General features: G+C 34.9%; 2 protein-coding genes across 2 annotated transcripts; both read right to left on the bottom strand.

Annotated features, from left to right (window-relative positions):
• Window positions 1-416: 416 nt before the first annotated feature.
• On the bottom strand, window positions 417-5540 carry LOC134280852 (sarcoplasmic calcium-binding protein-like). The gene is made up of 2 exons (XM_062763297.1): window positions 5441-5540; window positions 417-1066 (listed from the first exon to the last, which is right to left on the bottom strand). The coding sequence occupies exon 2, from the start codon at window positions 1051-1053 to the stop codon at window positions 520-522; it is 534 nt and encodes a 177-aa protein (XP_062619281.1). The 5' UTR covers window positions 1054-1066; window positions 5441-5540; the 3' UTR covers window positions 417-519.
• A 6956-nt stretch (window positions 5541-12496) lies between these two features.
• On the bottom strand, window positions 12497-13926 carry LOC134280857 (uncharacterized). Its single transcript, XM_062763302.1, has 2 exons — window positions 13777-13926; window positions 12497-13111 (listed from the first exon to the last, which is right to left on the bottom strand). Exons 1-2 carry the CDS (start codon window positions 13924-13926, stop codon window positions 12497-12499), a joined length of 765 nt encoding a protein of 254 aa, XP_062619286.1.
• Between the last annotated feature and the right edge of the window lie 9954 nt (window positions 13927-23880).

The raw sequence follows: 23880 nt of genomic DNA, 5'->3' as shown, positions 1-23880 counted from the left end.
ATGGCAGAAAACCTTTCAAAGCAATCCAGCAGAACAGCAAAACATGAAAGAGATAAAATTGAGCTCTAATTTCAACATTACTGTACATGTATTTGTATTGTTTTCGCGCTTTCGGTCCCCCCAATGTAAAGACCCCCACACTCGCCGAAAAAAGCACAGAAACACTACTGTCCTTCTTGTTTCAAGGTTAAGAGTAAATTAAATTTTTTGTTCGTACAAACTGCATCCCATTCAAACATTTGATGCATGGTAATAAATTGAAATTTGATCGAGATGATAAGAAAAAAACATTCAGGTTCATAAATAGTTTTAATATTTTGTACACATTTTCATTTTCAGTATTATATTTCAATGTTTTAAGGAATAATATCAAGTCAAAGAAAATAACAAAATAATGTAATTAAAAAAGTGATCAAAGTAAGATACTGCGATATATATTCTTTTAATTTCCTTGTAATGATAAAGATGATTATTCATCAGTTTAACTGTACAGTGCATGGTTTATGTCATAAAAATTATTTACATTCCTTTTTTAAAAGCTTCCAATAACACATCCTTTTTAGATTTATCTTCATCACATACGAATTGGACCCAGGAATCTACTAGCTTTTTCATGGGAACTTTCTTTTGCCCGTACGAATCGAACACGGATTTCAGGACAGCCTCGTTCTCGTGACCAAACGCTCTGAAAGCAAACACAAATTCGTCGAGATCAATCGTGCGATCTTTATCCATATCTATGACGTCGAAAACCTTTTCAAAACACTTTTGCATGCTATCTTTAAAGCCTGCTTTGTCCTTCTTATAATCAGCCGACAGGATCGAAACAAAGTCATCCACGCTGATCTCCTTTCCTGCGCCTGCGCGGAAAATGTACGTGTTCCACCATTGTTCTATATCCACGTTGACATTTTTGGCCTTTTCTCCCGCCAGTTTATGGAGGTCAGTGAACTTCTTCCGACATTCCTCGACATCTTCCATAGAAATCTTACCGTCTTTATTGACGTCTAGGTATGTGTACCAGTATTTCCATTTCATCGTTAGGTAATCCATGGTCTGCTAATATCTAAAGCAGAGATAGAATCATTTTAAATTGAAGGGAGATGCATGTCTGATCAACTCAGCCAGAATGCCTTCAATCATTGTGGGTGAAAAATTAAATATAAATTCAAACGAAATTGTCTTTCATATATCGTCTTACATTAAAGTACGAGGGTCATTCAAAAAGTTCGTAGACTTTTGTCCTAACTTTTTTATTTAACGTCATATTATATCCAAATTTGGTACAAATATTTTAACAACAGATTCAAATAATTTGGGTAAAAAAATTGGAATGTATCCTCATATTTATTAAAATTACCAAGGATTTAGAACAGCAAAAATGGGGTCACGGAGCCCCGTCAAAATTGAGTAATTTTCTAATTTTCACTTAATAGTATTAACAGCTATACATCTAATAAATTGAGCTGAAACGAAATAAAATTTACATGTTTAAATAAAGTATTGCTGTATTTATTAAAATGAAATCAGGTTATGTAATATCTCGTATCATTTAAAAGATAGCAGCTTCTAAATACATATGGACTTGATTAAAAAAGGCAAAAAACTATGACGTTGGAGGACGTCACGGAGCAGCAAGTAGCAATAAAATTAGACTTAACATTCGGAAAACTTTTTCTACAAGCTTAAAAAATCCTTATAAATCAGGATCTGTATATAAAAAGTCTGCGTATTTGTATTAAGTTAAAAATACAATTTTTGAGTGGTAGCAAGTTTGAATCGGACGATGGATTGTCTGCAAAGAAACCCGTTCATGTTAAAAATATTGTCAGAAGAGTTGGGAACGTCATTGAAGGTGATGTGTGCTTCAATGTTGCAGAAATAATAAAGTTGTATGGTAAATCAAAGAATTTGAAAACAATGACATTCTAATTCAAGCTACATATATTTATACAATTGTTAGCAAACCAGTTGTTAAGTATTGTGGATATGTGTTTTGAATGGAGAAGACGCATCAAACCGTCTTTGAAATAACAAAAATGTGTATACATAAGACAAAATTTCTTAGCGTTGTTTTTGACGTTACAATATTGGTTAACCGTGCTCCGTGGTAACAAAACATCTTGCGTTTAATTTTGGCTAATGTGAATTCTGTTTAATCAAATGGAATGAAACTTCACACTTCGACAAAATAAATGTTTATGTTTACGAAAATGTGTTGATCTATGATCTTGTAATAAACATATGGCTATGAGAAGCATTGTCTACATATTTTTTGAATGACCCTCGTATACATTATGTAAAACTTGGAGAAATCTTTTTCTAAACTTCGAAGAAATCATAAAATATTGTAATGAGTAATGAAAAAGGCCTATGCCATTCAAACGTTGGTGTGACTTGGAATAATGGAACAGTCCAGGAGCCTGTTCACCCCTGTTTGAATAGTATAGCCCTTGGCTATATAAAAGACTGCAGAGGCAGTCTCGACCGTTCTGAAACCCGTAGAAGAAGTGGGAAGTTGAAAAGAAGATAATAGTTCATATTAGAACAGAAGAATTAAAATAGTGAAATAAAAGTAAGGCTAGGGTACAGAGCGCCGGTAAATGGTAAGCCAAGAAATTGTAGTGTAGCGCAAGGTATAGTAGTCCTGAATAAGGGTGAGGTACCGAGCACTCATTACAATAAGAACTTGGTTTCGGAACCAGGTGCAGGGAACCCAGTCATATAGGTTGTACTTGGTGACAGAGAACCTCGGCTTTTGTGTCCCGCTGTTTATATATAAAAAAAAAGAATTAATAAGGACAAGGATCCCATGAAAATAATAAATAATCATACTTGTACATAATTTTAATTCCCAGTATTAATTATAGGCTCAGATAGAGCCATAGGAAACGTTCATTTATATTTAGATATGTTGGACCCTGCATCTCCTGAAAACGAACCCTTAGGTTACACGTTACAATATTAATAGTTTTATCATCTGTTTCTATATTAAAAAGTGTTCGTGCGACTTCAAAGGATAGGGTGACAAAATTATTGTGTGTGGTCCCTTTTTTCCACAATTAATTATATACTAAATTTACAAATATTCTCGTTTTTTTCCCAAATTAGAATGAAGGAAAGTATCTCCTTCTGAATAGTGTAAATACTGCATTATCCATGAAATTTTAGACCCTGTGATAGCAAAAATTTGCCTGCTTTGTGACCATATATTCGATTTTTATATTTTGATATATATAAAATAGACGCGTCTTAGTATATTAGAAGGATATGCTGTTTCGAAGAATCTTCCTTATACAGCTATTGTTTTTTTTTATTTTGGTCGCTTACAGAGATTGACTGTCGAAACTAATGACTAAAGGAAAAAATGCTGTTTTATTAGGTGTTTATATTTCATCACAGACACGTGGTTAAGGTCAAAATAGATATTATTTACACTTATCAAACTTTAAATCAACAAAAGCCTTTTGATGCATGAAACCTCGTCGTTTATCGTTTTCGGACAAAGCAATGCACATGAAATTTGCATTCACTGATTCACGGGAAAACATGTTACCATTTCTCAATTTAATCAACTTACAAAACTGTAAAGTTCTACAATATATCAAATGTTTGTAATTGTGATAGAAGATTGTAGATTCGCATTCAATCTGTTATTAAAATGCATCTAAATTATCTTTTGGAAAGCAACTAAAATTCCCTTTTCAATCATATGCATTAAATTTTCCTTTTATTTTTTAGTCGATCAGAAAAGTCAAGCCGGTGCCTAAATAAGCTTATGAATTCATTCTAACGTAAAACAACTGCCCATTTTCTGTTCATATTATTATTAGGAGAGACAAGCTAGATTGTACAATTTTTGTAGACATTGTCATATGAGCGCAGTAAAGTATAAATTTCGCCTTAAACAAATATGTAGATTTCGATAAAATACAGTGACCAGCCAAAAGAGAAAAAAAATGTACCTCCTTACACTCATATACTTCAAGGGCTTCACAGATTCACTAGTAATTGGGTGTAAATATGGTACTTTTATCCAAATCAAAGATATACATCTTCCATAGTGTGTACCTATGTTTTGTTAAGTTGAATTTCATTAGTTGTATGTAGATTGAAGTTTTTGTCAATTTACCGCGGAAACCCTATGTCAAATCATTCCTTGACATTATATCGTCAATGAAAACTACAAGCAATCATGACCAAAAACCGTCTATCAATATAAAGTTTAAAGTTTAAAAGTTCACATTTAACTAACCGTCCCACAAGGAATCGTAAGAACATAGGACATCTTTTTATGTTTCAATCTTTTTTTATTATGTGAATATCAATTGCCGATTGTAAAAAAAAGGTTTCATTGTTACAATTTTTAACAGGTACATTTACTTTTACGCAGCCTATATGTTGCAATCTTCCAACATGAATGACTATCAACAATTTCATGTTAAGGGCAAATGATACAAACAAACTTTCGTCAAAGAAATTGAAAATTACAACTTGGGTCATGTTTAAATGAATAAAATGAATAACTTTCATCGCATAGTTTTTCATTTTTTATTCATAGTAGCACACAAAAATGGAATTTAAAGTGAAAAATATTTGTATAAATTAATAAGGATGGTTTCAGAAGGGCACACTTTTGAACATCACAGAAGGTTTGCACTTTCTTTATATTCTAGAAATTTGTTATTTGTATCATTTGCATTGAAATTATGGACGAAAAATATATACCAATCCAGGCATCCTTTTTTTGTATCATCTGTCCTAAAAGGAGAGATTTTCCAACCCATCTACTTAGAAATGCAATACTAGAAACTTAATTTTTTATGTTTACCAGTTTTATTATTCTTGTTCACTTTAATGTTTCTAAGTTACACGTAACCTTCAAAATGAAACCTCTTCACTTTGCGGACCATTAGTTGAACTTGTTTTAAAATAACAAAGAGAATGAAAACCAAATGACATTGTTTTCTTGATAAAAATGATTGTAATTAGGAATAAATATTAATATGTTAATATATGATTTTTAACGTAAAACTCATTTGCATAAACCATTTACATATTTATTTATAGTAAAAGGGTATATTTTGTTGCAATTAATATTAATTTCTTGGTTTTTTTTTTTTACTTTTTTTCCAGGCTTGAAACAATCTTGCCTTTGATATTTGTTGAAAGAAAATATTAATAAGAATAAAATTTTCATGCATATCGTTTACGGGTATAAGATCATTGAAATAAAGGTTAATTAAAAATTCAAGGTAAAGTAAGCATATACATGTACATCTTAGACCCACTAATAAAATTTCAACTATCCTTTTTTTTTTTCAAATAACATCTTTAAATAAGTTTCACAATTATCTTATAATAAAGAAAATTTCTCTTTTCTATATAAACGTATGTTAATTGTGGACTGTTTTAAACATATGAATTTATTTAGACTTACTGATTTATTTCGAAATAATTATGTCCTCTTAACACGACCAGTGTATAATTTATAAAATGAAATATTTTTGCCCTCTATATCAGCAATAACTTTGCTGAGATTGACAAAATAAAACGTCACGTGTAAGCTATGCGTAATCCGCCATGCCAGATCATAAAGATAGACAAACAGATAGACGGACAAAGGTTTTCAATTAACGTCAATACGTAATCAGCCGATATCATGTTATCAAGGCCAAATCGGTGACGGCGGATGCATTTAAACAAATAAAATGACCATGCTAATTAAATAATAATTCGCCATATTAGTAACTGAATTAGATAAGCTTTGACACATGACGATACCCCTGTCCTTTGTTTTCATTTAAAGTGCAAGACCGTATCTGGTTTAAGATTTTTTTTTTTGGCTAAAGCAAAACAATATTAAATTTGATTTATAAACGTTTGATATACTGATCGTGTTTAAATGGGCCAAGGGCATACCCCAACTCTTGTGTAAAAGACTTTAAAGTCGAGATTTGACCGATTGCTGGGTCAAGTTGATTTTTTGCTCGGCTTCATAAGATTTTCAATCAATGCGATTTTATCATTAAACATCACAGATTTAAGAAACAAACTTGTTTACCAATTAGTGTATTTAAAATCTGATAAACGCAATCCCGCCTACAATTAGAGTGTACATCAAATACAATAAGTTCTAATACCAAATGCTGAATAAAATACAGTGGCATATTTAATTTAAGAGTTTTTTACATGATGAATTTATGCATATTTTCTTGTCTTTCTTATACTTCTGCTATTTAAAAAAACGTCTTTATTTTTTTTCTTAGGTTAAACATTACTACACAACATAAATATAAGATTTATTTGTTGTTGTTTTTTTTTCTAATGTCAGTGTAAATGTTTGAAGTGTATTTCTTTAGTAAATAAAAAATATAATGGTTAGGGGTTAGTAATAAAGATTAATAAGGTTACATATAATGGGATCTAGCGTATTGCGTTCTATCAACTCAACATACCCTGTATTTATATACGTGTAGGTACATGCATGCATAGCACATATAGATATATGCTTACATTACGTACATGTATATGACAGTTTACAACCCCTCTCCCTTCCCCTCGTTTCCCGCTAAAAATACAATTATTTTGGCAGTAGGTCTCTAAAAATGAAAATACATGCATGCACATTTTACTTCTAAACATAGACTTAGTGTTTAAAGCAATATGAGCTGCATTTTCGAAAATTTTATTTTGCTGTTAAAATGTGTTACTGTGATAATTTTGTATTTAACTTGAACCTTTATGATCAATTGGACTTCAATAAAGAAGAAAAAAGACTTCTATATATAATCCAATATACCATTCTATATACGAAATCATTATTGTACAGGACGACAATAATTTAATTTTGATTCAACCGAAGCTTAGAAATAGTTTTTTATCGCAAATATGAACATCAGAAGTTTATTAACATTATTTTTTTCTGTTAATGAAATAGTAATTTACATTTTTGCAACAAAAAATTCTGACATCAAAGTTGCAGCTCATTTTGCTTTAATAAGTAGGAATAATACGTTATTGTGTGCTTGTTAAATTTGATGGACTCCTTACAAGTATAAATTATTATTATTCTGTTATCTGTATCTATATGCTTATGTACAAAGCATCTGGAGCGCCTGATGAAAACTGGGTTCGGCTGGACTGAATTTTATCTCCGCCTGATAAGGTCAGTTGGGGGTAAGTATGAGGTTATACCGGTACTTGAAAATCAACAACGAATATCATACACATGCACAGGTATGCACAAAAACACGCTATGAAAAGGTAGAAGACGAATATTTATGGATTTAAACTGTCTTTTATGTTCAGGTCCCATAATTATAAAACTAATTTAGAAGATATACAAAATTTGGTCAATGAGGGCGGGGTGTATATATGATTGTTATAGCCGTTAAAATGTAAATGTTAAGACCATCAGGCTAGTACAGATACCTTAAAAGTGTCAATTAAGGTTGTTTTACACTCGGCACTATATAGGCTCAGTCTTTAAAACTCTGCTTTTACAAGTTATTCATACATCCCAGCAATGGATGGACACAAGAAAAAATATATGTCAACGTGTTTACCTTTCCGCTATCTCAAAGTATATACCCCCACGTCTAAAATATTGAAATTTACCTATTCTAGATTTTGTTGAATAAAATGAGTTAAGGGCTAAATATTCAACTGGAATACACAGAATAAAGTAGAAAACCTGTTAATAAACCGTATAAAATCATTGTTTTGAGTGAATTCTTATAAATATTTGCACTTCGTTGTGCTAATGTATAAAAATGTAGTATGAGAAAATATGCTTCACAGGTCAATCTCGGTCATTTTAAGAAAAACTAATGAACTCAATCTTCAAGAATGTGTTTTCTTTTTACCAAAAAGCATTTAAGAAAAAGAATAAGCTAAAAACAAAAGTTATGTTGACGCATTACTTTTCATGATATGAGCTCTACTCTGGATTGTTTGTCGAGAAGAAATATACATGTATTGCCACATTTTCCAGTAATAAACCGTTAAGGTTTGAGTGTATACTCAATATGAACAAAGTTTGTACATATTAAAAACAATAACAATACACACCAAATACCTATTGTCCCTAAAATTAGTTTGTCCCTAAACATGCTAAAATAAGTCTTATTTTACTTAACAAGAGGCCCATGGGCCACATTGCTTACCTGAGCACTGTGGCTAGGAAAAAGTAGAAATTGGTTTATTATTGAAAAGTTTAAATCCAAAAGTAGTCCCATGACCTGTCATGGCTTTGCTATTCTTGAGAAGAATATTTTTAAAGAATATTCCTATAGATGTCTATGTAAAACTTTGGTCGGCCATTGTGGCCCGCCCTACCCCCCAGGGTCATGATTTGGACAAACTTTAATCAACACTACCTGAGGATGCTTCTATATAAATATGATCAATTATGGCTTTGCTATTCTTGAGAAGAAGATTTTAAAAGAATTTTCCCATATATTCTATGTAAAACTTTGGTCGGCCATTTTGGCCCTGCCCTACCCCCGGGGGTCATGATTTGAACAATCTTGAATCTACACTACCTGAGGATGCTTCCATATAAATATGATCAATTATGGCTTTGCTATTCTTGAGAAGAAGATTTTTAAAGAATTTTTCTATATATTTCTATGTAAAACTTTGGTCGGCCATTTTGGCCCCGCCCTACCCCCCAGGGTCATGATTTGAACAAACTTGAATCTATACTACCTGAGGATGCTTCGATATAAATATGATCAATTATGGCTTTGCTATTCTTGAGAAGAAGATTTTTAAAGAATATTCCTATATATTTCTATGTAAAACTTTGGTCGGCCATTTTGGCCCCGCCCTACCCTCGGGGGTCATGATTTGAACAAACTTGAATCTACACTACCTGAGGATGCTTCCATATAAATATGATCAATTATGGCTTTGCTATTCTTGAGAAGAAGATGTTTAAAGAATATTCCTATATATTTCTATGTAAAACTTTGGTCGGCCATTTTGGCCCCGCCCTACCCCCGGGGGTCATGATTTGAACAAACTTGAATCTACACTACATGAGGATGCTTCCATATAAATATGATCAATTATGGCTTTGCTATTCTTGAGAAGAAGATTTTTAAAGAATTTTCCCATATATTTCAATGTAAAACTTTGGTCGGCCATTTTGGCCCCACCCTACCCACGGGGGTCATGATTTGAACAAATTTTAATCTACACTACCTGAGGATGCTTCCATATAAATATGATCAATTATGGCTTTGCTATGCTTGAGAAGAAGATTTTTAAAGAATTTTTCTATATATTTCTATGTAAAACTTTGGTCGTCCATTTTGGCCCCGCCCTACCCCCGGGGATCATGATTTGAACAAACTTGAATCTACACTACCTGAGGATGCTTCCATATAAATATGATCAATTATGGCTTTGCTATTCTTGAGAAGAAGATTTTAAAGAATTTTCCAATATATTTCTATGTAAAACTTTGGTCGGCCATTGTGGCCCCGCCCTACCCCCGGGGATCATGATTTGAACAAACTTGAATCTACAATACCTGGCACAGTGGTTCTTGAGAAGAAGATTTTTGAAACATACCACCAAATTTTCATTAATTCCCAATCACCTCCCCTTGAATGGGGGCGTGGCCCTTCATTTGAACAAACTTGAATCCCCTTCACCCAAGGATTCTTTGTGGTAAGTTTGGTTGAAATTGGTCCAGCGGTTCTTGAGAAGAAGTCGAAAATGTGAAAAGTTTACAGACGGACAGACAGACAGACGGACGTCGGACAAAATGTGATCAGAAAAGCTCACTTGAGCTTTCAGCTCAGGTGAGCTAAAAAAGAATAACAACACACTTGTCTGTAATTAGATAAGAGACAATGAATCTGAACGTGATTAGCTGATAATCACAAATTCAATGGTTTTCTTACAGAGAGTAAGTAAGCTGCAAGTAATCAACTATTTTCAAAGCTTATATTAAAGCGAATATTAGAAAAAAAAATGCATTGTGATTGATGGGTAAGCAGGTTGAAGGGGAAGGGGTATGCGTCTAATGTAATGATTATTATCCAAAATAAATTTTAAATAAATTTGTCTAAATAAAATCGGATTCATTACTTCTCTTGCGAATTATCACTATCAGTTCAACTCGTAAGCCGACAATTATCGCCTTTCTTACGCGTAGCATATCCGTGGTCAGTGCATAGGTATATTACACATGTATCATTCACAGAAATGTCGTTTATATTTATCTTTATTGCCTAATTGTTTTTCTGTTAGCCTAAATCTGTTCCCAGCCTTCCTTAAATTAATTCAAAACTGTACAATCTTGTTTTACTAATCTTTAATTAGTGCCGTAGTGCTAATATTGGTCTACTTTAAGATTAGTGTTTTCACACCGCACGTGGCATTGGCACTTCTCGATTCTGATCTCATGTGACGTCGTATTTAAGCTGCATTACCACAACACAGTCTTAACAGTGCTTTGTTTAACAAAAATAAAATTTCTTGTGCTTTGTTTTTGGCATATTGATTTGTACAGTATCACTGTTTGTGTAATGTTATGTATGACAGGGGAGGATGCCTTGGATTTGTCAAGCACAATTAACCATGTCAACGTCAATCTCTTCCCAGAGTTGTCGCTCGCTTCGCTACAACACCTATGTCAACGTCTAAATGCCAAGAATCTTGGCAAAACTTACTTTCACCTATTGCATCATAAATTATAAAAGTAACTTCTATTTTCTTCTTTAACATGTTAAATAAAGTTTATTTATGAGAATTAGAATCAGATATCGCTTTTTCACCATGATATCCTATCAGGGATTATTTCTCGGCAGGATATTACGAACGTGAAATTAAACTGCACTAACGATAAATATAAACATGATTTAGTTTTTATAGACAAACAACTTGCAGCATTAACACATATATAGAAATGTAAATGTGTTTATCTAATTGTGACAATTTTAAACAACATTTAAAACAAAAAAAACACGTCCCTCCGCTTCCGTACTACTTTTTAGACGTTGACAGAGGTATAAGTGGAACGATAACTCTGGGTAGAGATTGTGTCAACGTGTGCAGCCATTTACTAGCTAGTTACAAAACGAAAGTCAATAACATAAATCCGGAAAAAAAGTTATGAATATTACAATTTTCCTTTTACAAAATTTTGATGTAATAAAATTTAAAGTTCAGCCAATCATGTCTTTGTTAAAATTTCTTATAAAATAATTGGTCTACACATCACAACAACTTTAAACTTGAGAACACATAATGACTTGGGTAGACTGCCCAGTCAAATAAAATGATTAGAAATATTGGGGATTATTCTGCCCCAGTTTACAAACAAAGTTATTTACACAAATCATTCATCACCGACACATCCTTGAATCTATTTCTCGAAACGTTTGGGCTTTCTTACTTCTCGTCCAGATCGGGTACGATAACTTCCAGTAGGATTACGTGGAGATTGTGGTTCAGAAACGATGGCACTCTGAGAGTCTACTGCTGTATCGGATTCCTGTAAACTGTTAGGCTCATCATCAATGTAACTAGCTTGTTTTGGTTTGAAGTTTCTCTCCTTCCGATTTCTCCGGTATTTCCCTTCTGGTTTGGTCATCCAGTATGATCGGTTTTCATTCTTCATCACATAACCAGGTTTCCATTCATCTTTGTGTCTGAATCGAACAGCTTGTCCCATAGAAATCTTTGGTTGATCTCGAGCTGAGCGATTGAAATAATATTGTTGCCTCCTTTGTGCTTCCTTTCGATCCTTGATGACGTCTCTGGTTTTCACAGTTCTTTGTCTAAGTTGCTTTTTGGTAACAGGTAATATGGATCGCAACTCTCAGCTAATCAATAACTTAGCTGGTGTATCTGTGTCCGTTGATGTGTTCCTGTATTCCAGTATAGCCAAATAAGGGTCATTTCCGTCAACTCTGGATTTCTCAAGTAGTCGTTTTACCGTTTAAACTGTTCTCTCTGCAAGTCCGTTAGCTTGTTGATGATAAGGACTAGAGGCAGTATGCTGGAAGTTCCAATCCTTAGCAAATTGTCTGAATTCCTGTGAAATATACTGAGGTCCATTGTCACTCTTGACTTCATGCCATGTCTAGCAAACATGGACTTAAGTCTGGCAATCACAGTACTACTTCTGGTGTTAGGTAGCTTTGCAACTTCAAAATATCTGGGGTAGTAGTCTGTAACAACCAAGTAGTCACTATTGTGTAGGCTGAACAAATCTGTTCCTACGACTTGCCATGGTCCTTCAGGTATGATTGTTGAGACAAGAGGCTCCGTAGGATTTTGATTTCTGAAATCCATGCATGTGTTGCACTGTAGAGTCATATTGTCAATGTCTCTATTCATATTGGGACAGTATACTATGCTTCTAGCTCGATGCTTGGTTTTTCGATGCCCATGTGTCCTGTGTGTAATTGTCGCAAGATGTCCGGCTGAATATCTCTCGGAATCACTATTCTTTCTCCCTTGAGAATCAGTCTATCTACCACAGTAAGTGTATCTCAGACCTTCCAGAATGTCTGTAATGTCTTGTTGGCTTAAACTGTTTGTATGGAGGCCATTCATTCTGAATGCACTCTTTCACTCGTTTAAGGTCATTATCACATTTAGTTATCCTGCGAATGTCCTCGAGAATGTTCCTTGACATAAGCACACTTTGTAAGAACACAGAGTGAACAAAGAAATCCAACTCTTGAGTCAAAGTTTGAGATTCCTGTTGACTGGAAGGCATGCTCGTGATAATGTATTTGCAACTACTAGTTCTTAGCCAGGATTGTATCTGAATGTAAACGTGTACGTCTTTGAAGTCTTGGCGGTGCTTGAGAAAGTTTTTTTTCAGGATTGATTCGAGTGGTTTGTGATCATTTTCCACTGTAACGTCAACACCATATGTGTACTGATGAAACTGTTCCAGCCCGAATGTCACCGCAAGGAGTTCTTTTTCTATCTGTGCGTATTGTTTGTCATTTTGTAGAACGACAGCTCCTAATCCTGACTTGGACGAATCTACACTTTCAATCACAGATTTCTTGACATCATAAAATGTAAGAACATGTGTTTCATATAAAACTCTCTTGATTTCCTTGAATGAACTCTCCTGCTCATGGTCCCAATAAAATGTCACATCCTTCCTTAAAAGAGTTCGGATGAGATGTGTTATCCTCGACATATTAGGTATAAACTTCGCCAGATAGTTGATGGTCCTTAATAGTTGTTCAACTCCCTTTTTGTCCTGTGGGGGGGGGGGCATCTTAGTGATGGCTTCTATCTTCCTGGGATCTGGTTTGACACCTTCACATGATAAAATGTGTCCAATGTATGTTACTTCAGAACTTCGAAATACACATTTGTCTTTGTTAAGAGTCAAATTTATCTCTTTACACTTTTATAGCACTGTTCTTAATCATTGGTCGTGTTCCTCTCTAGAAGTTCCTCAGACCAAAATATAATCTATGTCCACTTCCACTCTAGGAATATGGCTGAAATGTTGTGAGATATGCTTCTGGAAAAGTTCTTGAGCACTATTTATTCCAAAAGGCATCCTTCGTAAACAATAACGACCAAAAGGTGTGTTGAATGTTGTTAGTTTTTGGCTTTCCGGGTCAAGTGGTATCTGCCAATTACCAACGTTGGCGTCCAATTTGCTGAAAACTTTGGCACCTGCAAGACGAGTAGTGATCTCCTCAATCGTGGGTAGTTGATAGTACTCTCGCTTTATAGCCTTATTCAAATCCCGTGGGTCTAGACATATCCTTAGTTTACCTTTGGACTTTTCTGCATGGAACTAAACCATTCCGTTGGCTGGTCCACTTTTCCAATGACGCCCTGGGACTCCATTCCATCTAATGCTGCTTTCAAATCATCTCGAAGTGCTGCTGGAAATGTTTTAGGTGGATGTACAATCGGTTTCATTGTGGAATCAATCTGTATGTGGTACGGTTCCCACAAACACCCTAAACCTTGGAAAACTGATTAGACACTCGTCATATAGTTCCGTGTCCTCTTCCTTTTTCTGAGTCGCCATTGTGAGCTTTACCAGTCCAAGATCTACACAAGATTTGAGTCCAAGCAATGGTATTGTGTCTGTTTTAGTCACATAGAACTCTAAGTTGTGATTCTTGTGTGTAAGAAAACACTTTCCGATAATAGGTATGTGGTTGCCAGTATAACTTGTCAACTTCACTGAGGTTTTTTGATCTGTTTTGTCACTGGTAATTTACTCAACACATCTCTTGATATAATGTTCACTTGTGAGCCTGTGTCAATCTTCAGTTTTACAGTCATTTTGTTGAACTCGAGATTCATATATGCATCATCCTTGACAACAGTACTTTGGGTTTTGTTCACTGCGTCTATAAAGAATTCTTCATCTGTCGGTACTTCATCGTGCTCAATAGTATTCACAGTTTTAGTTCTGCACATTTTAGCAAAGTGATTCGGCTTGTTGCACTTCAGGCAGCTTTTCCCGTACGCAGGGGGAATAAGGAAGCATACAAAATATTTTACCTTGACTAAATCAGTGCTACATTATGACGTCATAGTAGGCGAGATGACGTCAATTCTAGAACACAAGTTTTCGTAATACTGGTATTTAGAGATGAAATTTAACTCTTGAAAATGAATAGAAACGTGATAACATTAACAACAATGAAATGTTCTTATTTCATTATACTGTATTTGTCATTTTGATTAAAATCTACCACCGATGACGTCCTATGTGTACATCAAGTAAACTCTGGAATTGATCGTGTCGTGTAAAGAGAATTAGGCTAAGACGGCATGTACAAAGATACGTAAAATGGAGTTTAAAAGTAAATATCGTGAATATTTTGTGAAATTCATATGGAGTTCAAATAATAAAACAAATATTCTAATTAATTCCATCGATTATATTCTCTTTCGAAGACATCTATAAACGTATCTCGGTCGGCCTTTCCTCTGTCGTTTGTGACAAAAATAATGCAACAGAACAACAACAAGCTGTATATTTCAAAACATATGATTTGTACAGTTGTAAAGTTTGTCTCCTACAAGACGTGGAAAGTGCTGCTAGAATCCCGAGTTAAGCATGGTTTCACGAAAAATCACGGTTCATATGTAAAAAAAAAAAAAAATTCAAAACATAGCGTAAGGTTTTGTGCGAATGTGTGGAATAATTATTTTACTAACGGGACAGTGGGATTCTAGCAGCACTTTTTAGGCAAAGTAGATGTTTTTTAACTACACTATTTACTCAAAGAAAGTGTAATCTCCGGGGGTGTTTTGTTCTGTTAACTTCTTTATTAAGGAAAATTCGCTATTAAAAGAAGTCACGTGATGCCCTGGTAGTGATGCACGTCGTTGCGTTAGACACTCTTTTATCTTTATGCAATGAATAATAATAGTTTACATTTATCAGCGCTTTTGGTAAATTATCAAACTTTATTTTCTTTAAAAAGTCTAAATTTCCTGAAAAATGACTTATATGCTTCCTTTACATACCCGCGTACGCTGGACAATTCCTAACATCATGACTAGTCTCACACTTTCCACATGTTTTCACTTTAATTTTTAGCTCACCTGAGTCGAAGGCTCAAGTGAGCTTTTCTGATCAAAATTTGTCCGTTGTCTGTTGTCGTTGTCGTCGTCGTCGTTGTCGTAAACTTTTCACATTTTCATCTTCCTCTCAAGAACCACTGGGCCAATTTCAACCAAACTTGGCACAAAGTATTCTTGGGTGAAGGGGATTCAAGTTTGTTCAAATGAAGGGCCACGCCCTTTTCCAAGATGAGATAATCATGAATTTGTTAAAAATTAATGGCATTTTAAAAAAATCTTCTTCTCCAGAACCGCTGAGCCAGGAAAGGTGAAATTCATGTGGAAGCATCCTCAGGTAGTGTAGATTCAAGTTTGTTCAAATCATGACCCCGGGGCAAGGGTTGGGCCAAAATGGCCGACCCAATTTTTACATAGGAATCTATAGTAAAATGTTTAAAAATCCTCTTCTCCAGAACCACTAGGACAGGAAAGATGAAACTCATGTGGAAGCATCCTCAGATAGTGTAGATTCAAGTTTGTTCAAATCATGACCCCGGGGCAAGGGTGGGGCCAAAATGGCCGACCCAAGTTTTACACAGGAATATATAGGAAAAATCTTTAAAAATCTTCTTCTCCAGAACCACTGGGCCAGGAAAGATGAAACTCATGTGAATCATCCTCAGGTAGTGTAGATTCAAGTTTGTTCAAACCATGATCCCTGGGGCAAGGATGTGTCAAAATGGCCGACCCTAGTTTTACATAGGAATATATAAGAAAAATCTTTAAAAATCTTCATCTCAAGAACCACTAGGACAGGAAAAATGAAACTCATATGGAAGCATCCTCAGGTAGTGTAGATTCAAGTTTGTTCAAATCATTACCCCTGGGGCAAGGGTGGGGCCAAAATGGCCGACCTAATTTTTTTATAGGAATATTTAAGAAAAATCTTTTAAAATATTCTTCTCCAGAACCACTGGGCCAGGAAAGATGAAACTCATGTGAAATCATCCTCAGGTAGTGTACATTCAAGTTTGTTCAAATCAGGGCCCCAGGGGCATGGGTGGGGCCAAAATGGCCGACTCAAGTTTTTCATAGGAATATATAGGAAATATCTTTTAAAAACCTTCTCAATTACCACTGGGCCTGGAAATATGAAACTGATATGGAATCCATCCTCAGGTAGTGTAGATTCAAGTATTTTCAAATCATGGCCCCCGGCCCTGGGGATACTGTGGGGCCAAAATGGCCGACCCAAGTTTTACATAGGGATATATAGGGAAACCTTTTAAAATCTTCTTTTCAAGTACTTCAAAGCTATGATTAGTGATACCCGGGGTATTTATATGGAATCATCCTCAGTTAGTGTAGATTCTAGTTTGTTCAAATGATGAACGCCTGGAAAGGGGGGGGGGGTAAATTCAAGCCTGATGTTCTCTAGTGAGCGCTGTGGCCCCTGGGCCTTTTGTTAGCTCACCTGAGCCAAAGGCTCGAGTAAGCTTTTCTGATCACAATTTGTCCGTTGTCTGTCGTCGTTGTCGTCCTTGTCGGCGTTGTCGTTGTAAACTTTTTTACATTTTCATCTTGTTCTCAAGAACTACTGGGCCAATTTCAACCAAACTTGCTGCAAAGTATCCTTGGGTAAAGGGAATTCAACTTTGTTCGAAAAAAGGGCCACGCCCTTTTCTAAGGGGAGATAATTATGAATGAGAGAAAAATTAATGGCATTTTAAAAAAAATCTTCTTCTAAAGAACCACTGGGCCAGGAAAGATGAAACTCACCTGGAATTATCCTCAGGTAGTGTAGATTCAAATTTGTTAATTTGTTCAAATCATGACCCCCAGGGGTAGGGTGGGGCCAAAATGGCCGATCTAAGTTTTACATAGCAATATATAGGAAAAATCTTTAAAAATCTTCTTCTCCAGCACCACTGGGCCAGGAAAGATGAAACTCATGTGAAATCATCCTCAAGTAGTGTAGGTTCAAGTTTGTTCAAATCATGACCCCATGGGGTAGGGTGGGGCCAAAATGGCTGATCTAAGTTTTACTTAGGAATATATAGAAAAAATCTTTAAAACTCTTCTTCTCAAGAACCACTGGGCCAGGAAAGATGAAACTCACGTGGAATCATCCTCAGGTAGTGTAGATTCAAGTTTGTTCAAATCATGACCCCTGGGGGTAGGGTGGGGCCAAAATGGCTGATCAAAGTTTTACATAGGAATACATAGGAAAAATCTTTATAAATTTTCTTCTCAAGAACCACCGGGCCAGGAAAGATGAGACTCATGTGGAATCATCCTCAGGTAGTGTAGATTCAAGTTTGTTCAAATCATGACCCCAGGTGGTAGGGTGGGGCCAAATGGCCAATTAAAGTTTTACATAGGAATATATAGGGAAACCTTTTAAAATCTTAATTTCAAGTACTTCAAAGCCATGCTTAGTGATATTTATAGGGAATCATCCTCAGGTAGTGTAGATTTTTAGTTTGTTCAAATCATGGCCCCCTTGGGGTTAAAGTTCAAGCCCCCCTCCTGTAAACTTTCAGTTCTGATCTGATATGTACTTTTTCCAATTGCTCAAGTGAGAGATGTGGCCCCTGGGCCTCTTGTTTGTTTATGTGAGCTTACCGGTCTTGTGTTCTGTTTCTTTCTGTTGTTTCTGTTAGCTGACTGCTTGGGATGGTCTTGGTCTTCTGATTTCTAGAACACTGCGGCTGCGGTAGCTTCCTCGCTGTGCAAGTCTTTAAAGTGAATAGCAGACTCCTCATTTGCTCTGCAAACACTCAGTGCGCTCTCTAATGTCAGTTTGTTGTCACGAAGTAGCCTCTCTTTCACTTTCTCAGAGTTTACGCCATAAACAATACGATCGCGCAACATATCCTCCTCTAATGCTCCAAATCTACAGTTTTTAGCTATCACACGCAAATCTGTAACATACTGATCGATTGTCTCTGTTTTACCTTGTTGCCATGTGTGGAATCTGTGTCTCCATACCGTTATGTTTTCCCGGGGTGCACAGTACTCCTTGAATTCCTTAAGCGAGGGTTCTATCTTGTCCTTGTCGTCATCCGGAATGACATCGTGTTGAAAATTTTATGCCCATCTTGCCCGATTATGTAGAGGAATGCACTGCAAAGATCCTTTTCGTCCCAGAAGTGCATGACTATGTTTATAAGATATAACAGCATGGTTTGTTTCCCTTTCCTCCATCGTTAGGGGAGATTTCCATATGATGCTGAAAAATCCAATTCCGGTGGTGGTCGTATGTGCTCCATCTGACACCATGTAATGTTATGTATGACAGGGGAGGTAGGATGCCTCGGATATGTCAAGCACAATTAACCATGTCAACGTGTGCAGCTATTTATTAGCTAGTTACAAAACGACAGCAGAAAGTAAAAGTTAGGAATATTACAGTTTGATGGCAATACTCCACAAAAAAAAAACAATATTTTTTTCTAGTTTTTATAAACATCTAGTATGAAACACACGTATCAGACTCTGTGGTATCTTTACTTTCAAGTTCACTGTTTGATGGCAGTATTAATACTCATGATTCTCTAATATGTCCTTATTAGACATTGGAAGTTTGTATTAATAATCAGTTTCCTTTAAGAAATATTGTGTTGCGCCGTTTGAAACATCTTTCATTACTCCGCGACTCTACAGCAGACATTCTAACCACTGCGCCTGGCGGACGCCTATCCTTTAGTACTTCGCATTTTGTTTTAGGATTTAAAATTACCATTTATTAAACCTGTGTTCTATGTGAGATTAAAATTTGTATAAGAAAAGCAATTATGCTTTTAAAAGGGATTATTGTTTTTTTTTATTTCAATCTTACAATGCATTCAAACATTTAATTGATTTTTGTATTTTGATAGTATAAACATTAAATAGATATTAATATTTATATCAATAAATATATTACATCAATATGTACATGTATTTAAAGTTTACGATTTTCATTTGAATAAGTTGCAACCTTTGCTGCTTTAGCAAACATTAAAATCATTAAACATATTAAATACCCGCCACCATTAACATAAAGTGAAAATAATAATAAGAAAAACACAGATCAGTGAAACCCATATAAATGTTAATGATGCAACACATAGAGGTCAGATAAACACATATTAATTGAAATTAATCATGATTAGAACAGAGATCAGAGCAGAGAGAGAGAGAGAGAGAGAGAGAGAGAGAGAGAGAGAGAGAGAGAGAGAGAGAGAGAGAGAGAGAGAGAGAGAGAGAGAGAGAGAGAGAGAGAGAGAGAGAGAGAGAGAGAGAGAGAGAGAGAGAGAGAGAGAGAGAGAGAGAGAGAGAGAGAGAGAGAGAGAGAGAGAGAGAGAGAGAGAGAGAGAGAGAGAGAGAGAGAGAGAGAGAGAGAGAGAGAGAGAGAGAGAGAGAGAGAGAGAGAGAGAGAGAGAGAGAGAGAGAGAGAGAGAGAGAGAGAGAGAGAGAGAGAGAGAGAGAGAGAGAGAGAGAGAGAGAGAGAGAGAGAGAGAGAGAGAGAGAGAGAGAGAGAGAGAGAGAGAGAGAGAGAGAGAGAGAGAGAGAGAGAGAGAGAGAGAGAGAGAGAGAGAGAGAGAGAGAGAGAGAGAGAGAGAGAGAGAGAGAGAGAGAGAGAGAGAGAGAGAGAGAGAGAGAGAGAGAGAGAGAGAGAGAGAGAGAGAGAGAGAGAGAGAGAGAGAGAGAGAGAGAGAGAGAGAGAGAGAGAGAGAGAGAGAGAGAGAGAGAGAGAGAGAGAGAGAGAGAGAGAGAGAGAGAGAGAGAGAGGGGCTTAATTCTTTATCACCATGCCTCTCAAACTTATAGCTGAGCGGTGAAACAAATAAAGTTAGTCAAATAAATTCGGACGGACATCAAAGCTACCTTTTATTTTGATTTCCTGTGTCTAAATGCTTAGAAGGTATAAGGTCATGTTATACCTGATATCTATACGTCATATCTTTAACTCCGGCTTCCAAGACTTGGTAGATAATGTCACGTTGTGGGCTCTCTCCCTCAGTAACAAACTGGACCCAACCTGTTTGTTGGCACCATTTCTTTATGAAATTGCTTGAATTCCTCTTGCAAATTATTCTCTTTGTCGTGTCGAAAAGCCTTAAAAAGAAGACCGGAATTCTTTAAGACTCGTAAATCACCATCTGTTTTAATCAATGACGTCAAAAATCGTTTCAAAACCTCTCTGTATGTTTTAAGCATATGTTAGTGAATTAGAAAAGCGCTTTGAGTTGACCATATGCATAAAACATCGATGCCCTCAACTTTGAAAAACCCTTAGTTCATGAAAGTTGTTATAAAAGATAAAAAAAATCAAAGGTGGATCTTATACCCCAAGACATACCCTGGAAAAAGGTGAATACAATAAAATATTTATTTCAAATCGGATATGAATTCTTACAGACATATGTACCCATTTATAAACGGAACAATGTATTTTGCCCTCCAATATAACATAAGAATACAACCTACCAATAGGCGAACCTAAATATAGGCGAGTATTTACCAGTTCCCCTGTTAAGTTTGAAAAAGGGGGACCAACCCTATTGCATCTAACATTTTACATGTAAACGCGTTTATACGATAAGTACTTATATCACATACTGAAAAATAACTGCAATGATTGGTATATAATTTAAAACCTTTTAGAGTGAAAACATGCATGTTTCATATTTCTGCTATTTATAATATAGTTTTTCTTATCTGTTTTAGATAAAAAATTAATACATAACATTATTCTTAGACAAGACTTTTCTTTAATATTAAAGTATCAATGATTATAGCGTCTTTCCTCGGCAAAAAATACAAAAAAGTTCCATTGAGCTTGTAAAATTTTGATGGACACCTTATTATGTATTAGTATTAGTTTTTTTATATCTATATACATATGTACAGAGAATCTCTCGATCTTGAAAAAATCTGGGCATAGCTGAATCGAATTTTATCTATGTCTGACCAGGTCATTTGTGGTAAGAATGTGGACCTATTTGAAAATCAACAACAAATACCGTATACACATACGCGGGTATTTATTAACAAAAGCAATCTGTCAATAGGTTTAGGACCATTATATATGAATATTAACTGTCTTTTATGTTCAGCGTCCCACAATTATAAAAATAGTTGTAATTATTCAGACTAACGGATTTGGACAATGATAGTGAGATGTATAAAGGACTCTAAGCCGTTTAAATTGAGAGGTTTAGTGACAAGTGACGTAACAACGTGTACGCCAAACTTTGACGTACACGTTATATTTGAAGTCAACGTCAAAAACTTGATTTACTTATACGTACACGTGTACGTATGCAAATTTCGTGACCGGAGAGTACAGTAAATTAATTGAACGGCATGGTATTTATCATTTCTTATTTTTATTTAGACAAATCAATGGTGAATTGGAATTTATACTTATTTTAGTTATAGATATCAAATTATGAAAAATTATTATATGTATTGTCATCTCACTGCAACATTTCTACATGACAAACTTTTAATTCTGCATCACTTTAAAAATGGAAACAATCATAAAAATATCTAATTGACGATAAAAAAAACGACCACGTTTTGCACGTTGTCGAGGAGGGGGAGGTCCAAAAGATAACCTTTAAAAACGATAAAATGTAAGCGCTCAGTCATTATAGCGTCTAGAAAGGAGGCATGGAATAAATTTATTACATCAGTACATGTACATTATTTAAACCAAAATCAGACACCGCCTCCCTTTTATTAAATACGCGTCTACTCTAGATCTTTACAAGTTCTACATCTAGTAGAAAAGGGAAAAAATAGTTAATGAATACAATCTCCATGCACAAGCACTTGACTTTACACATTTATATTACCTATAACTTATTAGGCGAGGGGCTATATATTTGTTATATGTCACTAATGCCTGTGGATGTTATTGAATAGAAAATATTTTATTTAAAAAATTAAAGAATACATGTATATATAGAGGTGTTAAAATAGGTTTTAATAAAAAGTAATATAAAGGGAAAAAACTACCGCAAAGAATTTTTTAGTGCATTGGCGGGAACCTCTTCAAATGAATCCTGCGTTCAAATAAAAACATGCTGTTTGGTTTCAGTTTGAGTTTAACTTTTGACAAAAATACAAATACTAGTACTTTCATGGAATCATAGAATCATCACTGTTTTAGATAGATTAGTGTTCTTGTTTTATTGCATAAAAATCAATCAACTGGATCAAAAAAATAAAGAATTTAATCCATAACTTTACTCGTTTACGTCGTACGTGTAGACAGTGTATTACACTTTCTAAACTTGTAGCCACACGTCGGATTTGACGTCATGATGTCGAAGAACACAACAATTGATGACGTCACCCGTACAAGTTCGTCGCAAAACGTGTAACTAAACCTCTCTGATATTGCATTTCGACCGTAAATGTAAGGCTAACACAGAAACGCACTTACAAATAAGCACTTCTCTGACCTCACATTACGTCATAGATAAGATGAAATACCAAAAACTTATTTCGAATATGCAGTGCTTTGTTTAAAAAAGAACGTTTAACCTACCATTTATTTTTGAAAATCTTAATGCATGAGAAAATTTAAAAACTTGTGTGGCCTTTAACTCGATATTTAGACATTGACGATGTATTATTCATTAACAATAGTAATTATTTCCATTTATAAGTCGACACGATATATCACAGTAAACTTGTAATTATAGAATCTGACACATTTAATTCATACTTGGATATTTATAAAATAACGTAGATGTTAAACTTACAACTAAGCTTTATAATAAACGTAATAACTTTAATTTTACTTTACAATCGCCAACTTCCCTTCTTATGCAGAAATGTACTCTAATCACCAGCATATGGGGTTTATTCTCTCAGTTGATTCAATATGCAAAAGCATGATTAACATAATTAAGAACAATTTCTATATGCAGTCTACCATTAAGTCAAATGTCGACTAACGTTTTCAGAACAATTGTTGGGTTGTTATTTATATGTAAATGCTAAATTCCTTACAGATTTTTTTGTTATTATCTGATCCCACAAATGAGGTTTTAGACGCCCTTGTTTGCTCTGCTGTGGATTCTAAATGAACCTTTAAGCTTGAAAATTATCATTATCACCATATATTTTATATAAAGTAATTTTTTTCAAGTTTTCCTTGTGTTGCTTATTGTAACTTAGGTTCTCTTTTTATTTAGAATTAAATACATATAATTATATCTCTGTGTTCAATATTATATGAAAAAATTATCTTAGCCTTTCAGCATGATTTTGGCTAATTACTAAATTACTAAATGTTAAGTGAACGGAAATTCTTCATGTCGGTGATTAAATGTATGGATTTTCTAA

This window comes from Saccostrea cucullata, unplaced genomic scaffold (genome assembly GCF_032062105.1).
Source record: "Saccostrea cucullata isolate Sc308-1 unplaced genomic scaffold, CSIRO_AGI_Scuc_v1 ctg2582, whole genome shotgun sequence".
Classification (NCBI taxonomy): domain Eukaryota; kingdom Metazoa; phylum Mollusca; class Bivalvia; order Ostreida; family Ostreidae; genus Saccostrea; species Saccostrea cuccullata.
The sequence above is the reverse complement of the archived record's forward strand: the minus strand, read 5'-3'. Positions and strand labels throughout refer to the sequence as shown.